The sequence below is a fragment of the Urocitellus parryii genome, chromosome Y, assembly GCF_045843805.1.
Source record: "Urocitellus parryii isolate mUroPar1 chromosome Y, mUroPar1.hap1, whole genome shotgun sequence".
NCBI lineage: Eukaryota > Metazoa > Chordata > Mammalia > Rodentia > Sciuridae > Urocitellus > Urocitellus parryii.
The window spans coordinates 1,141,861-1,158,804 of NC_135548.1; the positions used below are offsets into that span (position 1 = coordinate 1,141,861).

At 40.1% G+C, this 16,944-nt stretch overlaps 1 protein-coding gene across 1 annotated transcript; it reads right to left on the reverse strand.

The window, feature by feature from the left end:
* Positions 1 to 3,275: 3,275 nt before the first annotated feature.
* Positions 3,276 to 5,954, reverse strand: LOC144251062 (uncharacterized). The gene is made up of 4 exons (XM_077794192.1): positions 5,834 to 5,954; positions 5,589 to 5,649; positions 4,964 to 5,025; positions 3,276 to 4,636 (listed from the first exon to the last, which is right to left on the reverse strand). The coding sequence occupies exons 1-4, from the start codon at positions 5,952 to 5,954 to the stop codon at positions 3,276 to 3,278; spliced, it is 1,605 nt and encodes a 534-aa protein (XP_077650318.1).
* Between the last annotated feature and the right edge of the window lie 10,990 nt (positions 5,955 to 16,944).

Genomic DNA, 16,944 nt, shown 5'->3' on the forward strand with positions numbered 1-16,944 from the left:
ATCAAGAGGCCAGCTGCAGGACACAAAATGGCACATCTCTATGGTCCCAGATGCTAGGAGGCTGAGGCCGGGTGACCACAAGTTTGAGGCCAGCGTCACCCCATTTCAAAACATAATAATAAAAAGGCTAGGGGGAATCTCAGTGTGGAGCAATCCTGAGTGACATCTGAAGGAAAGATGGGAGCAAAGGAGGAAAAAAGAGCCATTTAGCCAATCTGCACAGAATGCTGGAGTGCACAGGCCTCAACTCACATACGCAATGTGTAAGCAAACTTTAGAAAGACACAAAAGAATAAATTGAGAAGTCATGAAGTAATAATTTTTGAGAAAAAATAGTGGGCAGCAATGTTGTGAGAAAAGTCAAAGAAATCAATAGTTGCATTACACAGTGAGGATGAAAGAACTGCACTATGGAGGGTATGTAGACAAAAGGGTGACTTGATCCTGTACATGCGTGTGCACGTGGGTATGAGTGTGCATGTGTGGGTGGCACAACTCTCAGGTGTTTGCTTTTGTAGTTTCACTTGGTGCTTTAGATAACACTCACATGAGCACCAGGGCACGTTCCATAGTTTCTGTGATTCTGCGAGGTTGATTATCTGGTGTCTGGTGCACAGAGGGAAATATAAAATCATTTGTTAAAAAAAAATTCCGTAATAGTCTTAGTGATTACTTGCATTTCATTTTATCATAAGATCTTAAAAGAAATGAAAAGGTTTCTTCCCTTAAATACTAAAGCAGTTCTCCCACCCTGTTTTCAACAGAAATTATCTAAAATAAACTTTTTCCAAGTGGACTTCAGTTTAGTCCAACTGGAAATATAAAAATTTGGAGTATAAGGTGTGAATTAATGTCATTGTGATGGTCAGAATCATTCTAGAGTCTTAGAGCCTGAATGGCACTAGTATACATAAACACATTAAAAAGTAATTCTTGCCTCTATATCAACTAAGACTTGGAAACTCTACAGAAAGAAGGCACACAATGATTTCCATCAAAGTTTCAAGAAACATCCAGGATCCAGGCATGATAGCACATCGGTAATCCCAGTGGCTATAGAATGAGAATCACAAGTTCAAATCCAGCCTCACCAACATACTGAGGCCCTTTAGAAGAATTTTTAAAAAAACACTTCAATCAAAATTTTAAAAATAAATAAATAAAAATGGGCCCAGATGGGATCAGGGCTTATGTACTTTAGATATGATGATGATGGTGGAGATAGTGGTGGTGATGATGACGATGATGATGATGGTGATGATAATTAAAATATTAATGTTTATTTTCTCTTGCCCTCAATTCTATGACCCTGGTAATTATATTGAAAACTTCGCACAATTTTTATCTTGTCAAAACATATATAAAAGTCATAAAAATGGACAATAAAAGAGAAAATGAACATAAGGGAAGAAGAGAGATGAAAACTCTAAAAAAAATTTAAAAGGCTGCAAATACAGGTTACTACATTTTAACTACAAAGCTTGTGTACTATTCTATATCATACTTCTTTGTACAAAATCACACTACACACTAGATTTTGCCAACTCATACACAGTAAATATAGGATTATGTCATCATATGGGAGAGTTGACAACAGATGCAAAAAATATATAGAAAAAAATAAATCTAACAGGAAGAGTATTTAACCAGGAGAAACATGTTGCTTTCACATCTTCATGCTGACAAAATTCCTACATCCACTCCAGGGTGCATTCTCATTACCTCTGAATAGACAAAAAATAAATGAAGTCACACACCCTTTCTACTAGCCTACAGTGGTTTTCTCAAAAAAAGAAGTTTCTTGCTAAAGGGGTTGCATAACTGTAATTTCACTGGAAAAGCAGGCTGAGGCGGGGGATTATAAGTTCAACATCAAACTCAGCAACATAGTGAGGACCTAAGCAATTCAGTGAGACCATGGCTAAATATTTAAAAAAAATAAAAAGAGGGGCTGGAGATGTTGCTCAGCGGTAGCGCGCTCGCCTGGCATGCGTGCGGCCCAGGTTCGATCCTCAGCACCACATACCAACAAAGATGTTGTGTCCGCTGAGAACTAAAAAATAAATATTAAAAATTCTCTCTCTCTCTCTCCTCTCTCACTCTCTCTTTAAAAAATAAATAAATAAATAAAAAGAACTAGGATGTGGCTCAGTGATCAATTGTTTCTGGGTTGAATCCCTGGGAACCAAAAAAAAAAAAAAAAAAGGAAAAAGAAATTAAAATAACAAATTCTCTCAAGTCTAAATAAATCTAAATGGATCTGAAACAACTGAAAGTCTCACCACATTTTTATATACTAGGCTTTTCTCCAGAGTGAGTTCTTCAATGATGTTCAAAAAGAACATGGAAAAGTGAAAGTATCATCACACTGTTGAAAGAACAGAAGGGTTTTCCCTGATGCGAATCCCTTTATGTCTTTGAAGGAAACCATGAAAGCTGAATACTGCCCCACATGGCTTTTCCACAGGATTTTCCACAGTATGAGTCCTTTCATACAAGTGAACAAAACGGAAACACTTGAACACTTACTTGAACATGATTTATTCATTTTGGCATGAATCTTTCCAGAAGAGTCTTCCCAGACCTTATAAAAAACTGGGAAAATTAGAAGACTTCCCACATTAATCACATTCTCAGGGCTTCTCTCTGTATTTTCATATACGAGAAGGAAAGCAGGACTGGGATGGGAAGCTGACAGAATGTACCCAATCTTCCTCATTCTGAGGGTATGTTTTCCAGTGTGAGTGAAATGACTTTGAAGGCAACAGGAAAAATGGAATTTTCCAAATTCTTCACATTTAAAGCTTTATTCAGTTGGATCTAGTAGTGTTTGCCATTAATCCCAGAGATTCGGGGTCTGAGGCAGAAGGATCACAAATGTGAAGCCAAACTCAGCACCTAAGCAAGGCCCTAAAGAACTCTGCAAGTCCCTCTCTCAAAATAAAAAGGAAAAAAGTTGTGGCTCAGTGATAGATGACCACCAGACTAAATCCCCAGTACTATAGATAGATAGATAGATAGATAGATAGATAGATAGATAGATTGATTGATTGATTTGGACATGTGAGCACTTTTTTCACTTTGACAAGAAATATTGATTTCCCACATTTCACATTCAAAGAATTTTTCTACAGAAAAATTACTACATGTTAAAGAGTGAAACATTATTAAAGGAAGACTTTGCCAATTGTTTTCATGAGTATGATTTCTCTGCACTATGGGTTCCTTCATGTAAGTGAAGCTGAGCAGATGTAACAAAGGCTTTTACACATTGTTTACAACCATAGAGCTTCTTTCCAATGTGTTCTCCCATGTCTTTGAAGGTCACTGGAGCTAGCAAAGGCTTTGAAACACCGCTTACACTCATAGGGCTTCTCCCCAGTATGCATTCTTCTATGAATCTGAAGGTAACTGGATGTAGAAAAGGCTTTGCCACACTGCTCACACTCATTGGGCTTTTCTCCAGTATGAGTTTTTTCATGTTTGGCAAGGTCACTGGAACTAGAAAAGGCTTTTCCACACTGCTTACATTCATAGGGCTTCTCCCCAGTATGTTTTCTTCTGTGTCTGTAAAGGCTACTGTATGCAGCAAAGGCTTTGCCACACTCCTTACATGCATAAGGCTTCTCTCCAGTATGAATTCTCTTATGTAAGTGAAGCTCAGAGGAACGAGCAAAGGCTTTGCCACACTGCTTACATGCGTAAGGCTTCTCTGCAGTATGAATTGTTTTATGTGAGTAAAGGCCAGAGAATTGAATGAAGGCTTTTCCACACTGCTTACATTCATAGGGCTTCTCCCCAGTATGTGTTCTTCTATGTATCTGAAGGCTAATGGACCTGGAAAAGGCTTTGTCACACTGCTTACATTGATAAGGCTTCTCTCCACTATGAACTGTTTTATGTGAGTGAAGGCCAGAGGAATTAGTGAAGGCTTTTCCACACTGCTTACACTCATAGGGCTTCTCTCCAGTATGCGTTCTTCCATGAATCTGAAGGGAAGTTGATGTAGCAAAGGCTTTGCCACACTGCCTACATTCATAGGGCTTCTCTCCAGTATGCGTTCTTCCATGAATCTGAAGGTAACTGGATGTAGCAAAGGCTTTGCCACACTGCTTACATTCATAGGGCTTTTCTCCATTGTGAGTTTTTTCATGTGAGTAAAGGTTACTGGATGTAGCAAAGGCTTTGCCACACTGCTTACACTCATAGGGTTTCTCTCCAGTATGTGTTCTCTCATGTCTCTGAAGTTCAGTGGAACTTGAAAAAACTTTTCCACACTGCTTACATTTAAATGACTTCTCTCCAGGATGTGTTCTTCTATGTCTTTGAAGGTCAGTAGAACTAGCAAAGGCTTTTCTACACTGCTTACATTCATAGGGCTTCTCTCCAGTATGTGTTCTTCCATGTATTTGAAGGTAACTGGATGTAGAAAAGGCTTTTCCACACTGCTTACATTCATGGGGCTTCTCTCCAGTATGCATTCTCTGATGTATTCTAAATAAACTGGGGTAAGCAAAGTCTTTCCCACATACCTTACATTTGAAACGTGCATTCCCCGTGTGTGTGATCCTCTGCCTTTGAAGACTTGTGTGTGAAATAAAGGTTTCACGATCTTGTTTAAATTCATAGAATTTCTCTCCATAATGAGTTCCTTCATGTCTTCTAAATAAAGAAGGGAAATGAAAGGGTTTCCCACATATGTCACATTGAAAAGATTTACGTCCACTGTGTGTTCTCGTGTGACTTTGAACACATGTGGAAGAAGATGAGGCTTCACCACATTGTTGATATTCATAGGGTTGCCACCCAGTATGAGTATCTCCATTTCTTTGAATGTCACTAGAACGACTGAAGACTTTCTCACGTACTCTACTTTCGTAAGGTCCCTCTCCAGTTTGTATTAACATTTGTGTGTGAACATTTTTTAGGAAAGCCAGGGATTGCCTATATTGTTTAAATTCACGTGGCTTCTCTTCACATTCCTCGTGGTTGTTGCATTTGTGTCCAGAGTGAGATGTGATGTGCCTATGAAGGAATGAAGGGCATATGAAGTCTTTGACACACATATAATAACCAAATGGATTTACTCTATTAAAATTTTTCTTTGTCCAGGTAAGAACTGGAATCTCATTGAAATTTTCCCCACACTATCTTCTTGGCTGTTGAAGTTTACCGAATGGCTTCTTTGAAGAATGACCAGCACATTATCAATGCTTGATTCATTCATGATTTTATACTTATTTATAGGATCTAGGCTTACATTACTATCAACATCAGGTAAAGGTGAGGTTTCCTGATGTGTTCAAATTGCCTCAAAATCAAGAGATTGAAAGGAAACAATCCTTTGCAATGCAGCTTCCCTATGGTGATTATCCAAATAGTGATATTCACATGAATTTCATATACTTTTGGCATGCCAAGTACTTTGAAAAGACTGAATATCTGTTACAGCTAAGTATATATTTCTGGGAAAAATATTATAAGAATAAATACATTTCAAATTGTGCATACTTCTTGGGTTGGTCTGTTTTAAAAATTATATGACATTCTCAGATTCCCTCAAGTATTTCTCTTGTGAGCACAATTACCTTAGAATGCTCTCAAAATTTTTGATCTCATCTTCAGTGTTCTTTTCATTCCATTTGTTTCCTAAAATGAGAAACCAGAACAATCTTTATGAATTTTTAGGAGACAGAATGGTTTGTCAAATCGTAGGTGCCTTTTATGCTGCAATAATTCAATAACTGATAACCTTTTTATATTCTAAATAAATGACCAAAATAAACATGAGTTCTCTAGTAGATTAATTAAAAAAAAAAAACATCATTATTACCTATAAAAGCCAGGTTTCTGAGGACTTCCAGCATCACATCTGTGTAAAGGTTCTTCTGGGAAGGATCCAGCAATGCCCACTCCTCCTGGGTGAAGTTCACAGCCACATCCTCAAAGCTCATTGAGATCTAAAATATCCCATAAATGTATAGTGGAGGTCAGGAGAGATTGACAGCAGAAGAAATATGTACTCAACATGCTTGATGTCCACAGGATTCTATGAATTTCTGATTAATTCCATGATTTGGTCCATCAAATCCTTCCTGCACTCAATTCCTCACAAAAATTTCAACACTAGAATTTGGCCACTCAGAAGGCAAGCAACTAAGTGTTTTACTCCCTTCCATTGTGAGTTCACAGGAAGTAAGGCAGTATCATGAGTCACTTTGTTGGTTACACCTCTATTACATGTCCTAACAGCCTTCTCTGCTGTGGAGAGCTAATATTAGCATCCCCAATAGTACTTACCCTTAGGAAAGAAAGCTGACAGAGTATGAAATTGTTGCAATCATAGAACTCAGCAATTGAGAGAGATTCTGCCAACCACAGTGGGTCACTGTGCCTGCACTCTTAATATAGACAACATTGCACTCGCTGATCTCTTGATTCTTTCTGAAAGTCTATTGTTCTTTCTTTAAGGAAATGCCTAGAACAGTCCCCACCCATGACTTCTGAGCATGGATCACAAAGAAGATTCCCGTACAGACAGCATATAGACAAATTGACACTCGGGTTGCCACAATTTGTGAACTGGGGATTGCGTTCATCTTGTGGGATTACACGAAGAGAACAACTAGATATTTGCAGGTGCATTTCTCCATAACAAAATTAATAAAATAGAAAACATGCACAATGATTAAAAAACACAAAAACTTAATGATTTCTCAAGGTTACTGTCAAAGCAGAATGAGGTAAGTGGAAAGATGGAACATGTCTTAGTTATAACTCAATGACCCAAAGATGTCACCTTGCCCAAACAACAACATTGCAAGGTTTTATAAGTCTCAAAACATTTTTCTTAATGAACAGTAGACACAAATTTCTAAATCTCACAGCAACAGTGAATGTGCAAGGATTGTCAATAACCTACTGAAAAGCAGTCACTTCACTACCATAAGGTCATGTTCCACATAGCCATGTTCCACTCAAGGACACTTTGGTCAAGAGTGGGCCACATGTGCACTGGTGTCTATTGTGAAAGAATTTCCTCCTGCCTGTAATGATGGTGGTGCAAACAAACCTAAGACAGAAGCATTTACAGGGTGTGTAAAGAAGCAGAGTTTCAACCCAGAATCCTCATCTACCTAACACAGTTTGGTTGTGAAACACGCCACTCCATGTATAATTATAACAATACTATGATGTCTGCTGCATGATGGAACAGCCAAAAATATCACCTACCAGAAGGTGCCCCTGCCACTGACATAGAACCATTCTCAAGGACTTAAAACATGTGATCTCCTGAGCAGCACAGTATCAGCACAGGTGAGCAAGAGACCATGAGGAAGGCTTCAGTGGGCTGGCCTTCACAGCATGGAAAGATGAGTGAGAGCAGGTGTCTTGGATACAGATCACAATGATGGTCCAGGCAAACTGGAATCTGGGTGGCCAAAGGCACTATATCCTCAATTCTGTAGACAAAGATCCATTTACTATACATTCAAATGTAAAACACTAAAACACATTTAATGAGCTTACAAGAAATTTTATTTTATTTATTTATAGGGCACTTAATGACTGAGCCACATCCCCAGCACACATGCCATTTTGACACAGTACTCAAAAACTTCCTCAGAGCCTTGTGAGAGGCTGAGGGTAGCATTTAAACTTATAATTCTTCTGCCTCATCCTCCAAGGCTGCTAGGAATACAATCATGCACCATTGCACTTGTGGAAATTTAGTTTTGTAGAAGAACAAGTTATACAATTCCCTAATGATTAGAAGAAAGAAAAAAAATTCAACATTCAGAGCAAAATGACACAGCAGGGAGCCTGGAATCATCTCAGTACAGCCATGAAATAGAACAGAAGTGGAAACCAAGCCAAACCATCAGAACAACAATGTCATCATGCCCCAAAGCCCTGAAAGTTTCCCAACAGCTCCGTGAAGCAGTCATATGGAAGAGTGCAGTGCTGCAACCATGGTTTGACCTTCATGATCCCTTCAGCCCGACCCTCTAACACTCCAGACTACACACAGCATATCTTCTTCCACTTTGGGCAATTCATACTAAAATCACCATGGAAATATATATATTTTAAATATTTTGTTTTTTAATTGTAATTGAACTCAATACCTTTATTTATTCATTTATTTTTTAAAATGTGGTACTGAGGATTGAACGCATGGCCTCACATGTACTAGGTGAGTGTTCTACCACTGAGCCACAACCCCAGCTCAGCCATGGAAATATATTAACACCTAAAACCAACTCTCAATCTTCTTCATCAGAAGTAATCACTATAAAATATAGGCAGAAATTCCTTAAAAGGATTTAAGTAAACAAACAGCCTGCAAATAGCAAGAAAGCAAACTATTGTCTACCCACTCAACCATCACCTAAAATTTGACCAAGAAAGCTTCAGAGAGTTTCTTTTAAAAATCAGGTTTTAAAAACCTCCAGGTCTAGGAAGCTGAGGCAAGAGGTTCTCAAGTTCAATGCCAGCCTTAGCATCTTAGTTAGGCCCTAAGCAGGTTGGTAAAATCCTGAATAAAAGTTAACAAAAATAAAAGTTAAGGGGGAAGGTGCTGAGGATTTGATTCAGTGGTTAAGAACCCGAGGATTTACTCCACAGTATGCCCCCCAAATAAAACCACCGAGATATACTGATGAAAGAAGGAAGTTCACACAGACTAGGAGGAAACGTTAAAAAGAGGACCATGACCCACATGCTCAGCACTGGATGCTCTCCAGGTAGGAATCTGCAGAGCAAAGGCATAGCAGAGCTTTAAATAGCACCACTGTGTATTAAAGCACAGGCACCAGCACAACTACTCACAAAAACCAGACAAGTGAGGTTTTGCTGTTTCTACTGTTATTCTCTAGTTTCTGGTGTACGGAGAAATGAGGCCAGGGGACACTGAGATCTGGCATCAACAGTTTATTAGTGGCACTACAGCCCAGAAAAATAATTCCCAAAGCGTGAGTCCAGAGAACATCATGGCTTTTACTTTTATACATAAACAAGCTTTGAGGACATCAAGAAAGAAAATTGGGGCAATATATTGGAGAGTGAATTTTTTATTTCTTATATGGGAACAAGCTTGCCAATGGCCTAAAGACTCATACACATTTGGGACTTTTACTATGCTCAACCTGAAGAGGGATTGTTCTTTCTCTGCTACTTTGTTGGCTGCATCTGCTACTGCATTATAGGTACCTGCAGCTGTTGCCAGCCCTCATGGTGACATGTCAGAGAGCACAGCTGGTGGGTGTCAGTCTGCAAAACCACAGCCTGTCAGCCCTGAAACTGCTACAGTTTTCATTCTGTTGGATGATCTAGCATTCAGGGAAATTGTTCAAAGGAGCTGAATACAAAATAATTTGCTAAACATAGCTCAGACACCTAGTCTCTAGGCAAAGGCATGAAGCCTTCAACAAACAGAAACCACAGAATAGGAAAAAAGGAAGAAACACATTTTCTTTTTTTATTTTTTAGTTGTTGATGGAACTTTTTTCAGTTGTATATGGTGTTGAGAATCAAACCCAGTGCCTCATGCAGCTAGGCAAGTGCTCTACCACTGAGCCACAACCCCAGCCCCAAGAAACATATTTCATTCACTTAAAAAAATATACAAAGAATACTGAGGAACAGCAAAACATAACTCATGAGTGGAAAATAACAGACGTGAGATTGACCATGCCTGAGTAAGACAAGACTCCAGAATCCCTGGGATAAATTATGTTTCTATTCATTTATTCATTTGTTTGTTTATATTTTTGTACCAAGGATTGAACCAAAGGGTGCATAACAAGCCACATTCACTGCCCTATTTTATTTTTAATTATTTCTATTTTGAGAGAGAATTTCTCTAAGTCGTTCAGTGCCTAACTTGATGAACCTTCCTTTGAAGTTGTGATCCTCCTGCCTAAGAGTCCTGAACTGCTAGGATTAAAAGGATGTGGGGGCCCTAGGCTAAATTTTCAAGTAACTCTCTTGAATTGTTATTATGCATGCACCTGAAAAAAAGTCAAAATACATCAGGCAGAGACATACAAAGTCCCCAGGACAGGGAAGAATAAACTGCTACATTGGGAGACCTCACCACAACACTGCTGGGTCTGTGATCATGTAGCAGAGCAAAAGACAGGAAGGCTTCCCTGGCCATTAGTCAACGTGAAACACACAGCCTTCTCAGGATCACAGTACCACCACCCAGAACAGGCCACATTCTGAGCCATAAGCCTCACCTCAACAAGTATGCAATGCCAGTGAAATCCCAAGTAGGCTCAAAGAACATGGGAGTTAAAGCAGAAATCAGATCAGAAGCAGCTGGAAAACCTCTAAGCAATGGGAGATGCAACACAGGGTTCTAAACAGACACAGGAGGAAGAGGTGATTTAAGGGCAAATGTGACCATGTTGAGAAAAATGAAATATAAAAGTCCAAAATGGGAAACAGCACAGATGGTGCACTACAGCATCCAAAGCACATTCCAGAAAAGAAGAGATGAAAGCAATCATTGACCCTTGTACTTAAGGAAAGGAGAGAAAAAAGAGCAAGGTAAGTATTCATTAAGCACAGGCGGGTAAGAGGGGGTGTTGGTGAAACCACAATCAAGAAATCAGCAGGGGCGAAGCTGTATCTCACTCTCCTTGCATGTGTGAGGTACTGGGTTTCATTCTCAGCACCACATATAGCACCAGTGAGACATTGGGTTGAATCCATACCAGAACATCAAAGTAAATAAATAGAAGAAAGGTATGAGAAATACAATAACATTAAACAAATAAGAAACCTGAAGACACAGACACTACCCATTAGAGTTAAAATAGCCACCATTACCATCCATGGGCTCTTCAATAATATCATAAACATGCACTTGACACAAATCTGATAACTTAGAGGAAGTAGCCCAATAATTTCAGAGAGACTATCTCTTACAACGTACACAGAAGGACAAATACACAAAACACATGAGCCTCTGCCTACTAAAGAAACTGACTCAATAACTCATTACCATCAGAAAAGTGAAATGTAGGACTTTTAGATCCTACAGGCTGCCACCAGACACTCCAGAACTGCCACCAATTTTCTACATTTGTTTTGAGAATGAAGAAGCACAGGAAACACCTTCTAATTCCTTTGGAGGCATATGTTACATTATTATCAAAATTATCTTGATAAAATGAGGAAGCCATGAATTACTCTCATGATCATAAATGCAAAATACCTCCACAAACATTACTTAAGTGAATCTAGAAATTAATAAAAAGAATTGCATACCAAGTACAAGATGTTGAAAACACTGGAGACTATAAGCTAGAGAGAAGAGGTGTATGATACTATGGGTGATGGTTCACTGGAATGTTCACTTTGATGGAATTAAGAGACACTAATGATTAATAGGCTTCTGGGTGTGTCCATGAGGCTGTGTCTAGGAGTGATTGGCATGTGGGATAGCAAACTGGAAAACCTCCCTTAGTGTGGGTAATGTCATCCACATAGGATGGTGTCTTGCATGGAATAAAAGTTGCAAGAACATGGTAGCAGCTGCAGATGCAAGCTGGATTCTACACAGATGGGTTTTCCACTGCTGCTGTGATTGCCTGAGGATATCAACTTTTCCTTCTTTACTCTTCCAAAGCTGATTCTGCCAGTGATTCTCCAGGGAGTTTCCAGAAGCATTGGATCTCACACTAGGGTAGCACCATTGATCCCTCTTGTTCAGAGGCTTCAGCATCTTGGGCGGCACAGCTACTAGTTCTCCAGCTCCCCAGCCAGCAGACTGCCACACAGGACTCTCCAGCTTCTGGTCACCTAGGACAATCTAACAAATCCCCTTTTTGTATTCATTCTTCCTGTTGATTCTGTTCCAATGGAGAACCCTAACTAATGTACTATATAAGACTACAATTGCTCTGAAAAATAAATTCAATAAAAAATGAATCAACTACCACACCATGGAAGATTCACAAATATATATAGAAGAAACAATATTACATCCTGAATACCTTTTCCATAATAATGAATGAGTAAAGGAAAGAGGAAGAGTTATATATGCAAATTTCAAAACTATGAAGAAAAGCAAGGAAACTGATTTTCAATACTGTTTCCATTTTGAGAGAAATGGGGTGACTTATCTCATTATAACTCCTGGTTTGGTGGAGTCCCCTTAAAATTTTTGCAACTAGGAAAGTCAGGGCAGAAAGATGACAAGACTGAAGCCAGTCTCAGCAATGGAGCAAAACCATCAGAAACACAGTCAGACGTGGTCTTAATCAAAAATTACAATCAGGAAAAGAGGCTGTCACTGAGTGACAGAGCACATTCCCAGCATGTTTGAGGCACTTGGTTTGAAACTTAGATTTCAAAAAAAAAAAAAAAATCAACACAATTAAGGTATTCTGTCCATCTCCAACTATAACAAAATTAAAAATAAATTTAAAAATAAAAAATGCTGGAGATGTGCTCAGTGGTCAAGTTCCTCTGGGTTTAATCCCTAGGAAAACACACACCCATCATCAAAAAATTCTTTCACCAACTTGAAAGTATTTGTTGAATGACAACAAGCAGGAGCAAGTTCCTGGCTTAAATCCCACCACTTAATACATAAGTAAATAAATCAATAATTGTCCACTTTCTTGGGCTGGGATATAGTTCAACAGTAGAGCATTTGCCAAGCATGCATGAGGCCCTGGGTTCAATATGAAGCAGGGCACAAACACACAAACACACACACACACACACACACACACACACATAAAAAACCCCACACAATATAACTCTACTAAACTACATCACATGAATGACAAAAAATGTTTATAATCGGAAAAATACAAAATGAGAGGCATAAAATACAATGAAATTAATAGAAAGACAATATACTTTCTTACCAAGATTAAGGAGACTGAACTTTCCCATGATCTACACTCTCTGAAAACCCCTGAGCAATTTAGAAAATTCTGTGAAATCCAGGGCCAGGTGTGCTGTGCTTCTTGGTGAAATTAAAAAAACAAAACAACAACAAAAAAAACTACTTCTAATAATGAAAATAGGAGACCATATTTAAGATCAGTCAAAATCTTATAGTGATCACAGTGAGTGTAGACAGAGTATTCAAGTAACTCCCAAATTTTATAATCTAACAGCCCAGCTCCCAAAGTGGTGGATTAAAGATAAGGCACATTTTTTTTTCTTTTTGATTCTTTCGATTGAACCCAGAGGCAGTTGACCACTGTGCTGCATCCCAAGTCTTTGAAGTCTCACCAAGATTTAAGGGTCTCGTTAAATTGTTAAAGCTGTCCTCAAACTTTCAATCCTCCTGCCTCAGCCTCTTTAGAAGTAAGGAGTACCACTGTGCACCACTGCACCTTGCCATAAATTAGAATGTTAACTAAATGGAAATGTAAGTAGGCTTTTTTATTCCACTTCTTTTTTCACTCTTTCATCATATTTCATCATATTTGGTTCTGAATAAATAAACTTGGGCCTCAGATAAGTGAGCAGATCATTTCACAGTGATAACCACAGATGGCTGTTGCTGAGGGAGCAAACATATCAGGCTCAAGAGGCAGGGAAGGTCCCCCTGCCAGCTGGGACATCCTCACACCTGGGCATGCTCACTGAAATACTCCATGATCACTCTCCGGGGAGATCTAGGCCATGACTCCAGGCTATGAGGCTTTTCAGATTTGCAGAGCACTGCACGGGGGTGGCTGGTCCTTATGCTCTGGGAGAGTTTTTGCTCTTCCACACTGTGAGAGAATGCAAGGGTCAGGAATCACTGGTGACATGGCCTCTCACCACCAGCATTCACAGGCTGACTGTCCACCTGTCTCCAAGGAAAGGGAACAAGGCTTGGGGAAAACAAGATCCCAAGAAGTTAGCTGTCTAGATGAGGCCTGTTCCGGGACATTCCTTAGACCCAAGACCTCAGCTGAGCCCCCAAGACGCTGTACCTCACAACTTAGGCTGTCCTCTAAGAGGAGCTGACCCAGGGCCTAAAGTTCCTTGTACCATGCAGGGCACAGGACAGCTGTGGGCATATGGTGGCAACCCAGGAATGGATAGTGGCTGAGAACATAGGACTCTCTGAGGTACCAAAAGAAAACCAGCCTGAGAAATCTGATATGCTGTCTATACCTAAGAAAGATAAAGAGAGAAGCACAGGATTTTCCCAGGTATGAACTGAAGTTCTCTATGAACTTGCTCTATATCAATGAACCTTCAGACCACGTGACTTTGGGAAACTACACCGCCATGAGGATAGTAAAATGGGGTCCTGGATGGATGGCAAAAATTCTCATCTGATATCTTAAGCCCTTTCATAGCCAATTACCTTAATTTCTATATTAGTCCCAAATTCTCAAAACAAATGCACTTCTCAGAATATATTACCAACCTTACCTGACATATCACCACCATCTTCCAAAGTTAACAATGTATTTAACAGAAACTCCCCCCGCTTTTTTTTCTTTAGCCACTCATCTGATGATCCTACCAATGCAATTGGTTAATGTATTCATACAAAACTTTCCTTTACAAATGACCTTGTCAGCCAAGCACAGTGGGGCACAACTGTAACCCCAGCAGCTTGACTAGGTCAGGAGAACAGCTAAATTCAAAGCCAGCCTCAGCAACTTAGTGAGGCCCTAAGAAACTTAGTGACATCATGTCTGAAAATAAAATATAAAAAGAGCTGCAGATCTGGCTCAGTGCTTAAGTACCCCTGGGGTCAATCCCTGGTATTTAAAAAAAATGTAATCTCTTCCTGGTTAAAACACATACATTATTCAGGATAAGTTGAATACACATTCCTGAGTATGGTCATTAGTATTTGGGTCAAAATAAACTATTTTCCTCAGGTATGGTGGCCAGTGCCTTTAATTCCATCACCTAGAGAAGCTGAAGCAGGAGGATCACAGGTTCCAGGCGAGGCTGGACAACATGGCCAGATCCACTTTGAAAACAAAATTTAAAAGGGCTGGAGATGAAGGGCAAGAGAATAAATCAGACATTTTATCCTATTTGCATATGAGACTACATGACCAGTGTGAATGGACACGAGGTACAACCAGAAAAAGGAGAAGTTACACTCTATTTACACATAATGTGTCAAAATGCATTTTACTGTCATGTATAAGTAATGGAAACAAAGTAAAATAAATAAATAACTCTGCCAAAAACAAACAACCAACAAACAAAAAAGGGCTGTGGATGTAAACAAAGATTCACTATCCCTAGTACCAATAACCCACTGCCTTATTTCATTTAAAGTAGCTATGTTATCGGAACACAGCATGTGTCAAGTGACTATTCTTTTCCCTCAAGTATCATATTCAGAAAAAGAAAACAAAAGTGTTATTCTTGCCAGGGACAGTGGCACAGGCCTGTAATTCCAGGGACTCAGGAGGCTGAGGCAAGAGGATCACAAGTTGGAGGGCTTTGCTGGGGATGTGGCTCAAGTGGTAGTGCACTCTCCTGGCATGCATGCGGCCTGGGTTGGATCCTCAGCACCACATACAAATAAAGATGTGTCTGCCCAAAACTAAAAAAAATAATAAATATTAAAATTTCTCTCTCATAAAAAAAAAGAAGTTGGAGGGCAATGTCCCAAGCAACTGGGATAACATCTCATATTTTTTTTTTTTAATTTGGGAGGGGGTATGCCTGAGGATTTCAGATAAAGCTTCTTTAGTTTTGAACTTCAATACAAAAACAAAATATTCTTTGCAGTATATCAGTAGAGAAAAAGTGAAAATTAGTAGGCTGTGTCCATTTGAAACAAAGGAGGAAGACCAGATATTTATGACGGGAAGTGGAAAAGATGGTGGCATTTTAGGATGCAGCAGGTAACTGCAATTTGAAAGACCTCCAGCAGCTTTTGGAGGAACTAAACTGGGGGAAGGAAAGTGGATTTGGGATCCTGCTTCCTACACATTTGGAAGAGTGGGGCGGGCCACCAGCAGCAGGGAGGGGAGGGGAAGCTGGGCACCTGAGAAGCCCATCCAACAATGGAAGCCAAGGGACAGGGCCCAGGGCCACCTCCAGAGGTGACTCTGCCAGGCTCTGCAGCTCACCCGTTTGAGGGGGCCCAAGGCAGGTACCTTCAGCCCTGGACACAAACTCACCATTTTTGTCTTTCTAGGGGACCTGGAGTTCTCTCGAGGACCTCAAGGCAGCCGAGATCAAGGGGAACACAGCCTGCTCAGAACCACTCAGGCCTTTTGGGCAGAGCACGTGGGAAGGAGCAGAGTTGGTGAGAAAGAAAACCCCGCGAGATTGCGGAAGCCCGCCTTTCCCCTCTGTCCAGGAACCTGATTGGACAGTTCCACCCCAGCATCCTTAATGGGCCTCCTCTAGTCTGGCCTCTGCATTGTGACTGACAGCTAAGGTTATCCAATCACTAACCAAAATTGCCTAGAGTTGCCCCAGCCCTTTTCAGGTGGATCTTCTTTCCTGGGCTGGGAACTAATCCAGGTGGCAAGCCTTTGCTTGAACTTGGTACAAATGGTAACATCTGGGGTTGAGCTCTGGCTGAGGGAGAGTGCTTTCCCAGCACGGGTGATGCCCTGCGTTTTAACCTCACCACAGAAAGAAAAAAAAAAAAAAAACAATTAAAAAATCAACAAAAAACAGTTACTTAAGGAGTCTAAGGCACGAGGAGCCCAAGTTCAGGTGAGCATTGACAAATGTTAATGCTGTTTACCGTGAGGAGTCCTTGTTCCCCCCGAATCCTGCAGTATAACACCAGAGAAGCAGGTGGAGAGTGGAAAGTGGAAGGCTTTCATCAGAGAAAGCACAAAAGACTCCCCCCACCCCAGGAAGAAGGGGACCCAAAAGGCAGAATCCCTGGAAGGGGGAGGTCTTCTCCCTCTTAAACCTAAGGTCTTCTTTGTCCTCCCACATTCCTGTCCTTTGTTTCCCTTTATTGTGCACATGGTACGG